At 35.4% G+C, this 15,935-nt stretch overlaps 2 protein-coding genes across 3 annotated transcripts; both read left to right on the top strand.

Moving 5' to 3' along the window:
* The first annotated feature begins 1,637 nt into the window (after positions 1-1,637).
* On the top strand, positions 1,638-7,744 carry LOC131696517 (leucine-rich repeat-containing protein 61-like). Its single transcript, XM_058995027.1, has 9 exons — positions 1,638-1,999; positions 3,769-3,867; positions 4,257-4,403; positions 4,585-4,645; positions 4,928-5,013; positions 5,351-5,416; positions 6,023-6,091; positions 6,476-6,598; positions 6,691-7,744. The coding sequence occupies exons 1-9, from the start codon at positions 1,972-1,974 to the stop codon at positions 6,795-6,797; spliced, it is 786 nt and encodes a 261-aa protein (XP_058851010.1). The 5' UTR covers positions 1,638-1,971; the 3' UTR covers positions 6,798-7,744.
* Positions 7,745-9,217: 1,473 nt separating this feature from the next.
* Positions 9,218-15,605, top strand: LOC117427848 (isocitrate dehydrogenase [NAD] subunit alpha, mitochondrial). 2 transcript variants are annotated; one of them, XM_034046198.3, is made up of 12 exons: positions 9,218-9,427; positions 9,831-9,896; positions 11,828-11,890; positions 12,223-12,306; positions 12,729-12,843; positions 13,020-13,207; positions 13,558-13,691; positions 13,859-13,961; positions 14,118-14,182; positions 14,531-14,615; positions 14,947-15,099; positions 15,199-15,605. In XM_034046198.3, exons 1-12 carry the CDS (start codon positions 9,401-9,403, stop codon positions 15,280-15,282), a joined length of 1,167 nt encoding a protein of 388 aa, XP_033902089.3. In that variant the 5' UTR covers positions 9,218-9,400; the 3' UTR covers positions 15,283-15,605. The 2 variants fall into 2 exon arrangements, with proteins under 2 accessions (XP_033902089.3, XP_033902090.3); XM_034046199.3 differs by lacking the exon at positions 9,831-9,896 and having other exon boundaries at positions 9,220-9,427.
* Positions 15,606-15,935: the final 330 nt, after the last annotated feature.

Consider the following 15,935-nt stretch of genomic DNA (forward strand, 5'->3'; position numbering starts at 1 on the left):
TAACCTAATGCAGAAATGACGTTTATTTTGTAGAAGGGCAAAGAAGGGATTTAAAATTAATAGCTCAGTAAGAGGCATATCTCAATGTGCTATCTGGGAAATATATTGAATCGATTCATTTATGCAGATCCATTTATTAAACAGGTGACCTTCAGGGGTTTATACATTCTGTCTCCTGTTTTACCTACTGTAAGGTTGTCTGGGGGTTTGATAGAAAATGTCTCACTAAGATATGATTAAAGTTTTGTCCCACACAATCACTGGGGACAGATATCCAAGGGCTTTCTTGAGTGAGATACCATATCAGGCATAGTTATATCTGGCACTCAGCGGTAACAAAACCTATTCCAGGTTTACTAATGTTTTACTGATTTTGAAAATGAATATCCACCTCTCTTTTCTACGATGTGGTGGTTCTGTGTATATCACCTCCCCTACTTAATCCTTTTTATTCTGCTACACAGGATCCTGATAGATTATCCTACATACATTCTACTGTAGCCACATTCACTGTAAAGGAGTCTAAATCAAGGCTTCAATATCAATTTTCTTAGCTTGTAATGTTGATTTTTTTAAATGCATCCGTGCTAGTGATTGCAGGTTAACCAAAGGGGTAAATTTGACCTACAGTACAGGAAGAGAATGGGTACCAGGAAGAAACGCAAGTCAAAGAAACAAGAAGTTAGAGATCTTCAGCATAATGTTGCTACGAATGCAAGGAAGAAAGGCCATGGTATTTTAAGTCTTGGTTACACTAAACTCACACCCTAAGTGGATGAGATTTTGTAAGATGGCCCTACCCCTTGTGTGCATCACCAAATTACTTCATAAATCCACGGTACTATATGTCATACCTGGACAGCATTACTACCAAAGGCAAAGCTATGTTTTGAAGGTTCACAGATAAGTGTGGCTGCTTCTCAAGATTGCTTTCCATGGAGCAAAAACATTTGAGAAGTTTCTGGCAAATGAATGAAAATGAGAACATGACATCTGCCTCCTCTATCTTCTGGGTGCAAGTGTTTTTTTTTCAGCCATCTGATTTAATCATGACTCCTGTAACATTAGGTGCTGAAACCGCAGGCATATCTTGTTTGGGAATGTAACATTATCCTAACAACTGTATTCATTTTACCTTAACATTCTTCTGTGTATATCACATAGGTTACTAAATTTTCACTTTGACTGGTGAAGTCCACTTTACCTGCCACCATATGTTCTTAACCAATTTTGACATAGAACTTGAAAACGCTGCCTAGCTTCCGCAGAGACTTATAAGTTATTATTACATGATAATTTAAATAACTCAAATCAACGCAGCTGACGAACAGTAACTCCAACAGCACAAGAAAATATTTTCTCGTGTTCCATTACCATTTAATGATATACAAACAACATTCGAAATCTGACAAGTATTCAACACAGTCGAAAGAGGAGCTGTTGAATTTAACTATACAGTAGCTAAATTACAGGAGTACCATTTCGACATTATGAAGCGGGACTAAATCTATGAATTTAAATCTCCAACACAGACAAACGTGTCTTCATGTTATTCCTTCCACGGCCAGTGTTGTGTATGAGGACATTCTGTTGTAAAAATATTTTTGCGACAGAGGTTTGCGTTACCCAACTACGTTCCCTTGGCAATGCCCTAGTAACCACTGAGAGAGTACACATAAAAAAACATGTTAAAAAATGACATCCGGGTCTCTTCATAAATAAATTAATAAGCTTTTCTAAAATATATTTTTGTATTTGTTAATGCTAACGCATATCACAGTGTCCGTTCCTTCTGGCGTCTGGCTCATTTGAACAGTTTGATATGAGTTGCTAAGGAGGTTTAAAAAAAACATAAAATATAATTGCAACAGATGAAGCAGATGTGGTTTTCTCTGAATTTGGGGAATAAATTAAAATGCAGTAAAAAAAAAAAAAAAAATCTGACTTCTACACAATATTGAATATTCAGCAATGGATTCGAAGAAAGACCGAGGTCAAGGTAAGCCCATTTTTTTTATTTTTTATTAATGTTTTTGAAGGATTGTTTTCATATTTTCCCAACGCCATAGGTTCGCCACGGTTTTAATTACATCAGAAAAAGAGAGGCATATTCCAGCGTGAAAGCCAAGATTTAGAAAAAAACATATTTTCAAAAGCTTTATTTCGATTCAGAATGACACAAATATGTCACAACATATATTTACAACAGAACACAAATTAATAAGCAGGTCATTTATCTATCTATAAGATTAAAGCAGTAGGTAGCTATACATGTTAAGACCTGGGTAGAATGTATGCTAAGTAATTTGTCCTAATTATTAACATTTCATAATCCAGTTCTTACTATTTACCCAAGTACTTTTAAGCTACAGTATGTCTCTGGTAGTAGTAATTTCAAAGTGCCACTACGACCACACTAGCGCATGCACGCATTTTTATTATAATCTAAAAAAGCATGCTTGTATCTAGAATAGTATTTGCAAAAACATGTCTTCTATTACAGCTAGAATGTAATACCTAATGGAACAGAAATGCCCATTCATGTCACATTGAATATATACGGTGTACAGAAAGACAATCATGCCCTAAGATACAGCCCCCACGTGTCTCACCTGTAGGTGTTTTTTTTTTAAAACACAGTCATCCCAGATATACTTTTGTAAAATAACTACTACAGTATAAATAGCGGGTCGGATCAACTGTACAAATATAGCTTATTTTCTCAGCTTGCCCTTTAAACATAAAATATATATATGAATTAGAAAATAATTATACCAACGCGTGTCAGTACTGAATCTAAGAAAACATTAACGATTATTATTCTTTTACTGAACTTACCTTAAAAGCCTGTATCTGTGCATGATTTTTTGATTCTGTATTGATTTAAAGCTATGATTTGATGTGCTGTTTTGGCGGCTCCAAAATAACCCAGTAGATAGAGTGAGAAGGACTGAAATGGGACTCATATAATCCTGACTGCTATTGTTTGGTAGTTTGCATTTGGATCAGAGAAGTCATTTTTTTTAATGCCTTTGTAAAATGACATTAATGTAAATTATACTAGTGCTGTCCTTTTTAAGAGCCAAACTTCTCAAACCAAGTTGCATAGATATCTAGAATATGCAGCTTAGCTTTCAGACACGGTGCCTTAACAACAGCCACTAATGATTATTATTATTATTTATTTCTTAGCTGACGCCCTTATCCAGGGCGACTTACAATTGTTACAAGATATCACATTATTTTTACATACAATTACCCATTTTTACAATTGGGTTTTTACTGGAGCAATCTGGGTAAAGTACCTTGCTCAAGGGTACAGCAGCAGTGTCCCCACTGGGGATTGAACCCACGACCCTCTGGTCAAGAGTCCAGAGCCCTAACCACTACTCCACACTGCTGCCCTCGCATGATGACCTCACATTCTGCTGCAGCTGAAATCAATACATGTGTCCAGACTAAGGTTGCTCGCTCTGGGAGATGCTGCTTTTATGAACCTGTACCGTACGTCTTTTCCTTTTCACTAGTGCTTAACAAGAAATATATGCAGATGTTTTCTATTCTTGCAATATGAAATAATATGATGCAGTTACATCTGTCACTAAATAAAACTGCCGTTGACTTTGTGAGTAACTGCAGCAATTATGAGTCATGACTGTATGTATGCCAAGTATGCTGCTTGATTAGACACATTAGAAGAGGCATTTGGGCTGTTTTGTTTATGTTTCTTTGTGACCTGATTTACTGTAACACATTTTTGTCTTTCAGAAACTGAAAATTATACAAAAATTACAGATGTGTTACTCAAGTCGAAAACTGGGGAATTTGACTTGGAATCAATTTTGTTCCTAAAGCTGAGAGGTCTTGGTAAGACAAATACAGGCAGTGATTGTTTCAAGTGCTTGAAATGTCTTGGTTAATTTGTTGTTACCATTTATTAACAGGTAGCTGTCATCTTCCATGAGCGTCCACTGTCTTAAAGAAGTGCTTCCATGTTCTTACATTATTAGCACTAGCAGTATTATCACTGGTTCTTTTGGTTGATTGTGTGTATTTTATATTTCTTTTGGACTTTACTGATATTTCAAAGTCATTGCCTTAGGTGACAATATTCTCAGCATATATTCTCATTCTCGCATATCACATGTTGAGTAAAATTGTCTGTGCCTCTTTAGTTGTTGCTTTGCTGTCATTAACTATCCAGATACTTCATCTAATGACTGAAGAGTGATTAATGTATGTTGCTTTAAATACAGGCATCTATGATCTTGGATGTATTGGAGACTGCATAAACCTGGAAAGATTGGACCTTTCAGGAAACAACATTACAAGCTTAGCACCTCTGGCTTCCCTAAGACTCCTTCAAGTGCTCAATGTTTCTGGAAACAGAATCACCAATTTAGGTAAAAGCAGGTGGTAATAAGATCTGTTACTGATTAACCAAAGAATATTTTTTGGACACATTAAATCTACTACTAATTACCACCAATACAGATTTCATTCACGGCCCCCCTAAATGTACATTTTTTTCCTAATTTTATTGCGATTGTCATTAACATTAACATGCCATGTTCCTTTTTTCAGAGGCCATTAGCCACTGTCACCATCTGCAGAGCCTCAATGTGGCTGGCAACCTTATTAGCAGGTAACACTGCAGTTTAATTTCTGTGGTTTTCAGAAATAAGAACATTTTCATAACGTAAAACACTCATTCATACATGTTTACATAAATCCAAAAGCGAAGGACAGAAATGTTTCAAGTAGACAAAAGTTTTAGCACTGATGAAGACAACAGCCAACGGAATACTAAGAGACACAGATTGGGGCTGATTTTAATGATCTAAACAGTGGAGGATCTTAATGTCGCTGCCCTAAAATTAATACATGTAAGGTTTTTAATTTGCTTTTATTATTAATATTATTTTAGTATTGAAAACCTACAGTGTCTTCTGGGTTTAAGAAAGCTGGAGAATATTAGACTCAAGGACTGTCTCTACAACTTCAGCAATCCAGGTATGTAGAATGAAGCTCTTGAGACATTATGGATGAACATAAAGTTCTAGTTTTTGTAAAATTAATGTAGATTTCAATTACATTAAAAAAATCTAATGTTTTAAAGTGTGTCTTCATGTGTGGTAGATCAACATTTTAAGTGAAATAAGATTGGTTTATTGTGTCACTAGAACCTTATTTAAAAATGATTATTTGAAAAATATATTTATTCAGGCAATCCCTGAATGTGCATCTCTTACAAGGGACCTACAGGTGTTGCATAAATGATCTTCAGTGATAGCATTTAGACTTTTAGGAATCCTTTAAACACCAATATTGTATGAAATGTGTTTTTCAGTGTGCAAGAACGTATCCTGTAGAAACATAATACTAGAAATGTTTCCAAATATCAAGGTGGTGGATGGTAAGTTTTTTTATTATTATTTTTTTTAATGTAATTATAATTTAATTTGTAATATAAATTAAATGGATATTACTACAGTGCTTCCCCTTTATAACACTGTAGTCAGGAGCCATAGTTAAGAGACCATGCTGTTTGTGTTCCGCCTTATAACGAGAAAACTGGTGTTAGTGTAGTGGCATTATGGGGCAAATGGGATCCATGGCCATACTGCCTTATAAAAGGGGAGCACTATATTATTATTATTATTATTATTATTTTTTTTTTTTTTTTCATTTAGTGACTGAACTTTGCCATTACAGTTCTTCTATCATTGATTAAATGATGATGAAGATGTGTGTGTGTGTTTTTAATAAGAATATGTTACAAGTCATCAGTACATGTAATATATTCTCTCTACATATCCCTTTGTATGACGTTTCTGATTGTGATAGGAGTTAAAGGTCCTTGCTTTGACTGGGTACAGTGCCTCAGCATGTTAAACTTCGTTTATTTGGGCACTTTCTTGTACTGATTGCCACATTAACCATGTCTTAGAAGGTAAATAATATTGCAGTGAGCCATGTAACAGCATAGTTCACATCTCAAACATGTTTTTGTTTTTCACAGGGGAAAGGGTGACTGGCAGAGGCAGTGATTTATATCAGTTATGCAGAGACATCGATGACTCATTGAAAGGTTTGAAATTGTTTATGTAAAGTACAGTATTGTTGTATTGATAACTTACGGTAGCTTGAGGTTACATATAAAGATACAATGATTTAAGTGTACAGAATATGTGCTATTTAAGTGTTAGTCTGCATATATTAAACTATTATCAAGTAAATTTGAAGATACTGAATAAATGCATGGTATTCATCTTACAAAGTACATCTGGTTACACCTCCCTGCATAGCTTCAGGGAATTACACTTTTTACACATCTGATTATTACAAATCCAAAACACTGTTATACTCTGGATGTAAATTTGGGTACATCGATATTGTGCATATCTGAAATTAGACTTAAATATGCGATAGGGAATACGAGTTTAAAGGATTTTACTGTTTGTGCTCTAAACAGGTCTTTATAAAAACGGCTCTGTGGCAGACATACCAGACTGCAAGCCTTGGGTCGAAAAGGGTTATTGGGATCTGAAGCGTTCGAACAATGCAATCATTGACGAAGCCTACAAACAATTTAATGGTAAGGATTTTGCGCTTCTAAAAGTCCAATCTTTTCCTCTAATTTGGATATAACCTGTATAATACTTAGGCTGTTATTTTCTTTTTTAACAGATGTTCTGCACGAATGCAAACTGCTCAACAACAGGGCCTCCCATGTAATTACTCAAACAGAAAGAGCTTTGAGCAACACGAATCCAACAAAGCACTATGTGCTGTAAAACATCTGTGTAACTACATTGTGGTACACAACCATTACTCCTCAAAATGCATGCTTTACCATCATATCATTATGTAGACCTTCCTTTTGTTGGGCACACAGCCTCAGTGTCCATACTTCTTGGAAAAGAGTAGTCTACAGTGTTACACTATTTCTACCAGTCCTATCTTCACACATGGCAATGAAATCCCAAACAATTAAATACCTGGGACCATTTAATTATGTGACATTCAAACTGAGAACATAGGAAGGTATTCATGTTGTGAATAAAAAAACATAATATGCACTTTTTTAGACTATCACAATGGACTTCTGGTCTATAAAATCAGTGCTTCAGTGTATGTATTTTTTGTATCGATATTGTATTTCCAGTAAGTCATGCTCTTTCTCCATGGGTTTTTTATGATTTAAAAGTTTAACATTATTTATCAGAATTTTTTTTGGTACATGCACAAAGAAACGTACCTGCGCATTTTTACTATATTTTATGCTAAATAAAATGTTATTATTCCTACCATTGTATTGCATATTGTTACTGACAAGATACATATTTTATGGTCAACCAGGGCACATAACACATGACTGAAAAGATTAACTATTAAAATAAAAATAAAGCTTTCTCGTATGCTGTTTGTTTAAACATAATTGTCTGCAGTCATTTTATGGTTGAAATCAATCTGCTACTTGTGATGACTAATGATCTGAACATTTTAAAAGACACACCTGTCTACCTCATTATTATGGTATGTGTTTATGTCAGATATAACGTTGCCAAGGACCCATCTCATTTATTAAGTAATTTGGGGCATTTCTGTGCGGTGTTTCTGGTATTTCTAAATCATTAATGATTTTTCAATGTGGGCTTGATCTGTTCTGTAAAACAAAGGTTTATGTATGAAAAGTAATGAATACTGCATTAATACAATGGAACAGCATTTGAAACTGAAACTGGCAATTGTGTTTTGGGTCATTTTGATTTAAAGAGATACTTTTATGTCATCTGTATTTCATTTCTTACCTGCTTAATATCCCATTGCATGTGTTCTGTATCATTACTGAAGCCTGTACACTGATGTGCTCCCCTCACCTCCACAATCAGCCTTAGTGAGATTTTTCAGAAGTAATATTTCAAGTAATCTTACTTGAAAGAAACATACAGAACACAGATAAAAAATATTAGGAAAGTGTATGTTATTAAGCATCACTTTAGCCTACAGTAAACTTGCATGGCAGACATTTAAATTTACTGATTAAAAGCTGTTGTACTATATTCTTGAATTTCCTAGGGATCAACACATATTTTTTGACATTTATTATTATTCTTTATTTCTTAGCGACACCATATTCAGGGCGACTTACAATTCTTACAAAATATCACAGTAAAAAGTATCACATTACAGAATATCACATTACAGATGACAGCGGTTGTAAAGTACAATAAAATCAGTAGCAAAAAGATCAAATTCAATAAGAGCAAAATAACTATCTATATATCAGTGCATTTGTAGCACCATTGTTATTAATATAATATATTTTAAAATAAAGTTTAAGCAGAAAGTGGTTAGGTAATTATCTATGATTGTAGATATTTATCAGTAAATTGACTTCAGCTCTGCCTATGCTTTTTATCAATCAAAAAGTCTTACTCGTGATGGATTATTATTAATAATAATAATAATAATAATAATAATAATAATAATAATAATAATAATAATGTGATAGGATACTTATACTCTCTCTTAAAATAGATGTAAAAGACTGCTCCTGTAGTTTAACATCAGGGCTGAAGAATGAAATACTTTATTGATTTCATTGACTTACAGTTTTGAGAAAGTGAAATGTCTGGTTAAATGAAGAATGTTTTGTGCCGCTACTGGCTGCAGCTGCCGTAAAACTCCAGTAACATCTGCCAGTTTAAATAGTCGCATACTCGCTATAGTGGTCCACTATAGTAACATTACCTGTTCAATATCATTACTGTATAAGTACTGTACATATTTTCAAGCACTCTTGTAAACTGTTTGTCTTTCAAACTAATGTGTGTGCTGTAGTTTGTTCCATGCATGACAACAGTCCCTATAGTATATGGTCGGGACAGTCCCGATTTCCGATGCACAGAAGAAAGTCCCGCTATTTACCCATAGAAAAAAAAAATCACTTATTCTGCATAGTAGTTATTGAAAACCACACGCTGTGCTCTTCGTGCGGCTGACACATCTGCCCTGCCCCCGCCAGGGGACGAACGTCCCGCTGAACAGTTTCCAAATTTTGGTAAGCATGTTGTTAAACGAGCTTATACTTCAGAAATATCACGCCCATAGCTACAGATCTTTATCTCTATCTATATCTATGATCACGCCTTTCCTCATAAGCGCCAGTCCTCCTGATTTCGAGTCACTTCAATCCCATAACTCCCCGCGGTTCACAAAGACACGCAGTTCTTATGCAGACCACCTAGTCTTTGTATATCGCTAGTGGAACATCTAGTACTGTTCAATTGTATTCTATATCCTTTTGGAGGAGGTGCTTCTTTGGTAGAGTGACAGACAGAACGCAAGAAAGCATTGGAGATTGAGTAGAGGGGTTTTAACTATTAGAAACAGAATGGCTGGAAACGCGTGGAGGTCAACGGTAAGAGACGTACACCACCATGTATCAGCAGTACAGTAACCTTTACATCTTTTAAACATGCTCTTTCGTAACATGTATCAGAAAATCAAGGGATGCGTTCCGGTGGCGTTAGAAACCCCGGAGGCTGTGGCAAACACCCTGCAGAGGCCTTTGCGCGGTGCCCTTGATCTGAATAAATCTTATGCAGATACGGTATATCAATACCGGTGGTATTGCAGGTAGTTGTGCGGCCGGACCTATGCCAAGGGCAAGTCGTTTGTCCGTAATGGTTGCCATGTGTACCTCATCATGTCGCAATGCTTTATATGTTGGACACAGATTTTGCCTGTGTGAGCATGTCTAGCAGCACCAATGTTAATTGTTATAAAATTACTTATCGGAGTTTTCACTGACATTTTTGCAGATCCAAAACCTATTGGGGAAATATGGGTTATGGCTTGCTGGCACGGAAAAACCGCAGCCCCAGGAAGTAAGAGGTTCACTAAATGTCAAACTGGTCATTTTAAGATTTGGAAAGATTCAGTACCGTATCCTTGTTTCATCAGGGTCACCAAAAATGTCAGGCACCAGTGTCAATTTAAGCTAGTATTGAGCTTGTTTTGTGTGGATTACTGTCACGTTTCAGCATAAATTGTGGTTGCTGCAAGGAATAACTGTTTTTTATTCCAAGGTCACTTGTGTCCTTATTTTAAGAATTTTTGTATCTGCAAAGACACTTATCTACTAACATTTTGAATGCACGTTAGAAAAAACAAGGTTTAGCTTACGTTGGTCATGGTAACATTATACTGTAGTTTACAAACTGACACGGAAGATAATAATATTAATAAATATGCCAATATGCTTCTTTAGAGCAAAAGCAAAGGAGAAGCTTTTTTGAAGGTTAAACACCTAGTATTAACAAAAAAAGTTGTCATTGAAAACCTATAGTACAGCCCTAGGTGCAAGCAGCACCTATGCCATAACTAATTGGCTACAGTGCATTTTGGTAGTAAACCTAACAAACCCCATGTATTTTTTAAATTGTTTTATCCAAGGGTAGGATACATTACACATGAATACCAGGTAAAGAAACAAGTAAAGGCACTGGCTGAGAGAGGATACTGTTCTGAATTGCATTTATATATCTGTTTTTCATTGCCTCCCATATTGCTGGTTGTACCAAGGATTAATCAACTTTCTTTTGTAAGAAATAAGAAGTCCTATAGGTATATTGCAACATACATTATGTTAAGGCCATTTTAATAAACCACATGGCATTATATAGTGTATATTAAAAACGTGTAATTGTATTTATAAACCACAACACCCAAAAGCTGAGAGCTTGGAATACCAGCAATAAAAAATAATGACAACATAATCTTCTAACACCAGATTGACATTTTGTAATATGTTTATTAGTTTAATGTAAATGGCTCTAGATGGTTGGAATTACATTTGACTAGAAACACAACATTGAATATCAAAAATGTGAACTTGTGTTCATGTGGGTGGGTCAACTGAAGACACTATGGCTGTGATGCATTGCCTGTACTTCATATGAAAATGGTTTCAAAGTTACAAATGTAGATTAATCCATGGTTGCCTCTTATTGAAAGTAAATCTTTTGCACAGTTAATGCATGATATATTTTAAGCAAAATATATATATTTTGTACCTGCTGTTTGGGACCATCAAAAGCCTAGTTAAATAAATCTAAAGGAAGCTATTTGCTGCCAAGTTTCTTCAAAAAGTGTCCCATTTATTTTTAAACACAATTACTGAATTCATTTGTAAAAGTTTTTGATGGTCTTATAGTTGTGGCTTGTAGCAGATGCTTTTAGCTTCAGATTGATTTTGTCATTACTCTCTCTGCCTCTTCTTCATGATTACCAATTTATTTTAATGTGTAACAAGGTTTTTTTTTTCTATTCCCAGTATTGCCTCCTTGTGTAATTCATGTAAAATGAATTTTTCACTGCACGTCAGTGCACGTATGCGTTTTATACATTTTAGATTTACAGTTGCTTGTACAGACAAGATTCCATAGCAGCTTCTGTATTGCATTTGTAGGTACAGTACTGTAAGTTACCTGGTGAGTTGCCTCTAATGCAGACCCATTTAGGCAGATTTTCTTTTGGAATAGTGCTATGCAATGACAGGAAGAGGTCATTGACGATCATGTCAATCCCAGACTTGTATAGCTGTGATTATGAAGCTTAATCATCATAGAACTGAGTACTTATACATTCATTACCCTGACCTGCAAACAGGTGGAGAAAAAGTAATTCACACCCTGGTAAAATATTTAAAATTAAATTTATGTATGCCTAACGAGACTTGCAGACTTCGTTCTTTAGGCATATTAAAAAAAAAAAAAAAGGTATTAATGTGCCTGATAATTCTGTCCTTTTTATTTAGGTATCTCGTGTACTGGGAGCTGTGAAAAACCAGACGTCAGTCACAAGAGGATATGCTGGTGGGGTAAGTCGCTTCTTTTCACTGTGTGTCTGTAGAACAACATTAGCTCTGTGCCTTTCAGAAAGGTCATCTTTAAGAATGTCATGAGGAGGCTCTAGAAGTAGGAAGAGAGTGCATTTTAGATTTCTCAATCTGCTAGTATGTGTTGTAAAGAGTAAAGCTTCAATTCCTGTTACTGTATACTGTATGTATGTATGTATGTGTGTATATATAAAATATATTTTTTTAATTATTATTTTAGCTGAATGCCCTTACTAAATGCCATGCAGGTTATCAGAGGGCCTTACCTAATAAGTCTGTTTCATTCTTGTTTTGTTTTGTTTTGTTTTCTGTAGATACAGACAGTTACCATTATCCCTGGAGATGGAATTGGACCAGAGATTTCTGATGCTGTTATAAAGATCTTTGATTCTGCTCAGGTAAGGAATAATTTCAAGACAGTAGTCAAGATAATGATTCAGCTGTACACACTTGTACATTAAAAAATGCACTGTGATTTTGAAGGGTTAAATTAAGGAACTCTTAAGGCAAGTCAGAATGTGTAATCATTACCCAGTAGAGTCTGTGATTTGGTGACCCAGAAAGTTCTGTCATATTAGAAGTATATCTAATCCAAGGGTGAGGTGTATTCCATTTCACAGTTTTTTGAATGTACACAATAAATCCAGCTACTTACAATAAGAAAACCATTGCCAAATTCCCAAGTTACTGTGGATTAGACAGATGTGTGGATATGACCTTCATTTATGACCTTTTAATATGTAAACATAAATTCTAGGTCTTGTATAAGCAATGGGGTCTTAAAGGCAGTGTATTTTTAATGGCTTTTTGTCGACTCAAGGTTCCAATTCATTGGGAGGAGCGGAATGTAACGGCTATTAAAGGACCAGGTGGAAAGTGGATGATTCCTCCAGAAGCTAAGGAATCTATGGATAAAAGCAAAATCGGATTGAAAGGTAGGGACATGGACTGAGCGACTGCAACGCTAATTACACACAAATATTAACTTTCAAGATTCAGACTTTGGCATTTCTTGGTCATCCTTGGATAAAACTGCATTTTGTATTGGAGTATCATAAAGAAAAGTCTTCAAAATCACCCAGTAATGGATTGTATTTATTTATGCTTTAAGGACCTTTGAAGACGCCAATTGCTGCGGGCCACCCTTCAATGAATCTGCTGCTTCGTAAAACCTTTGACCTTTATGCAAACGTTCGTCCCTGTGTGTCGATCGAAGGCTACAAGACCCCCTACACTGATGTGGACCTTGTCACAATTCGAGAGAACACAGAGGGAGAGTACAGTGGGATTGAACATGTGGTATGCATCATACGATATAGCAAGTTTTAGAATAGTTTCCTGTACCATTGAATCATGAGTTGAATTGCTTTCCGTCTCCCATTCTCTGGTATTAAAATAATATTGAAGTAAAACAACATTTCTCAAAATGTCCTTGTCATGCCTTGCTTGTTGTTGCTTAATTTCTGCAGTGAAAAGTTTGTGGTTGTTTATTTGCATCAGTCTTTGTATCCACCCAAAGTGCAAAATGAATTAGAAAAGCACTACTTTTTTTATAGTAGAACTGACATTAAATGTTTTTATAACAGTGGCTGTACAGTATACTGTCTAAGTTACTAACATGTCGTCTTTTATTTTTATTCCCGTTTCAGATTGTTGACGGAGTGGTTCAGAGTATAAAACTGATTACTGAAAATGCCAGCCAGCGTATAGCTCAGTTTGCATTTGAGTATGCCCGAAACAACCAAAGAAGCACAGTTACAGCTGTACACAAGGCTAACATTATGTAAGCGTCATTTTGACATTTTTCTAACCATTGCATATAGTATTTTACACAGTTCAGAAAATCAAGCAGTTCAGCAGAAAAAATGGTTAATGGTGCAATCGTTTTTTGTGCCAGTAATGAGATGCTTATATATTTAATTTCAGCTTTAACTGTGTACTTTTTTGCAGGCGCATGTCAGATGGTCTTTTTCTAAGAAAATGCCGGGACGTAGCTGAAAACTACAAAGATATTAAATTCACTGAAATGTACCTGGACACAGTATGTCTGAATGTGAGTATTATTAACTTTGTTATATTTCAATTTAGTGCATGGGAATTTAGCATTCATGAAAGGACAATGACATTGCCTACAATTTTTTGTTAAGTTTGTGTTTAAAACAAAGATGGGGATGTATGTTCCTAATATACTTTTTTCTCTCTCTCTTAGATGGTGCAAGACCCAACTAGTTTTGATGTACTTGTAATGCCAAACTTGTATGGCGATATCCTTAGGTTAGTATAAAACACCTGCCATTACTAAGGGTTATTCCAGTATCACACTGTGGTACTAGAGGATCCTATGTAAGCATACTTTATGCACAGAAATTTTTAAACAGCAGTGAAAAGGTTACTACTGCCAAATATATATTTTACATTACACATTTAAATGGAATGTTTAGAAACAGCAATACAATTGCATGCATTGTTATTTAATACAATAACTTTAATAAGGAAACTTCAAATGTTTTCAGGAAGACACTATGTTAGCACACTAAAAATGCTGCTGAGATTTAGAAGGCCACATGAGTAAAAAGCTAAATTAATTGGTCTTGGGTGTTAAAACAGCTTTTTTCATTGCAGTGATTTGTGTGCTGGCTTGATTGGAGGTCTTGGAGTGACACCCAGTGGTAACATTGGCGCCAACGGAGTTGCCATATTTGAATCTGTAAGTTGAAAACCACAGATGGGCATGGTAAAGGAATAGTGTATGTGAAATAGTATTTCACAGTAGGTGGAATTACGGTGGTCCTACAGATAGTCAACTCAAAATTAGACCTTGCATGCTTGAATGCTGTAGAATAAAAGGACCACGAGATGATATTGCACATCATACGAAGCCCAGGAGTGTCATATCTTGTATTTCTGATGCATATCATACTGTGTAGTTTAACTTTGCATTCCGATTACAGTGAAGCAGTTCTGTAAATGTCATTTTTGTTTTCATTATGTGTAAGTGAAGTACCACAGTGATGTCTTGTACTTGCTGTTCTTTAAAGGTGCATGGAACAGCGCCGGACATCGCAGGGAAGGACCTTGCTAACCCCACTGCTCTCCTATTGAGTGCTGTTATGATGCTACGCCACATGGGACTTCACGACCATGCCAAGAAAATTGAGAAGGCCTGCTATGATACTATTGAGAGTGAAACAGTATGTCCTGGCTATTTTAGTTAGGTCTTGCTCTTCAGTTTTCTGATTGGTTGGAATTTGTATTAACATTGACTTTTTTTTTTTTTTTTTTTTTTCTAGGTGCGGACCAAAGATCTTGGAGGAAATGCAAAATGTTCAGAATTCACAAATGAAATCTGTCGTAGGGTACAGGATCAGGACTAAGATTCCTTGCTGCTTTATTAATAAAACCAGTTTGCTGGCTCACTTGCATCAATGCATGTCTATGGGTCTCTCATTTACAAATTACACTATATAGCTATGAAATAAGCAACTCATGTGTGGACCTTTTTTGAATGTCTGTCATTTTGTTTTGAACAGCAAAACCATTCTTGTCCTCGTGCCTTTAATGGACTGTGACTATCTGTCTTTTTTTATTGCTTACATGTTCCTTATTTATTGACAAAGTACATTCTATATGCAATTCTTTTTGTAAGCCTGCAGCTATGGTTGGTTCTTATGTCCATTAAACAGTGTTTTGAAACGAGCATTTGTTTCTATGTGTTTGATGTTTTTGACTCATACTTTTAATGTTTTTAACCCTTTTAGCCTTAAGAAACACTAACCTAGGACAAGTAATTAAAGTAGCAATTTTGGACTACCTTAGCCAAGTTAACATGGTCTGGAAGCTTTTAAGGGAACTATCTTAGGGATGGGGTTGGGTTATACTGTTTATGCATTTTCAGTAAATACAAACTTTGAAATTTAAATAACTGCTAAAGTAATCCGTCACATATCCGCCCGTCAAATGTCCACCCTAACTGTTTATCCGACATGATCAAGCTCTTCACCAATGTTAGTTTTTTTTATTGAACAGA

This window comes from Acipenser ruthenus, chromosome 21 (assembly GCF_902713425.1).
Source record: "Acipenser ruthenus chromosome 21, fAciRut3.2 maternal haplotype, whole genome shotgun sequence".
NCBI classification, from domain to species: domain Eukaryota; kingdom Metazoa; phylum Chordata; class Actinopteri; order Acipenseriformes; family Acipenseridae; genus Acipenser; species Acipenser ruthenus.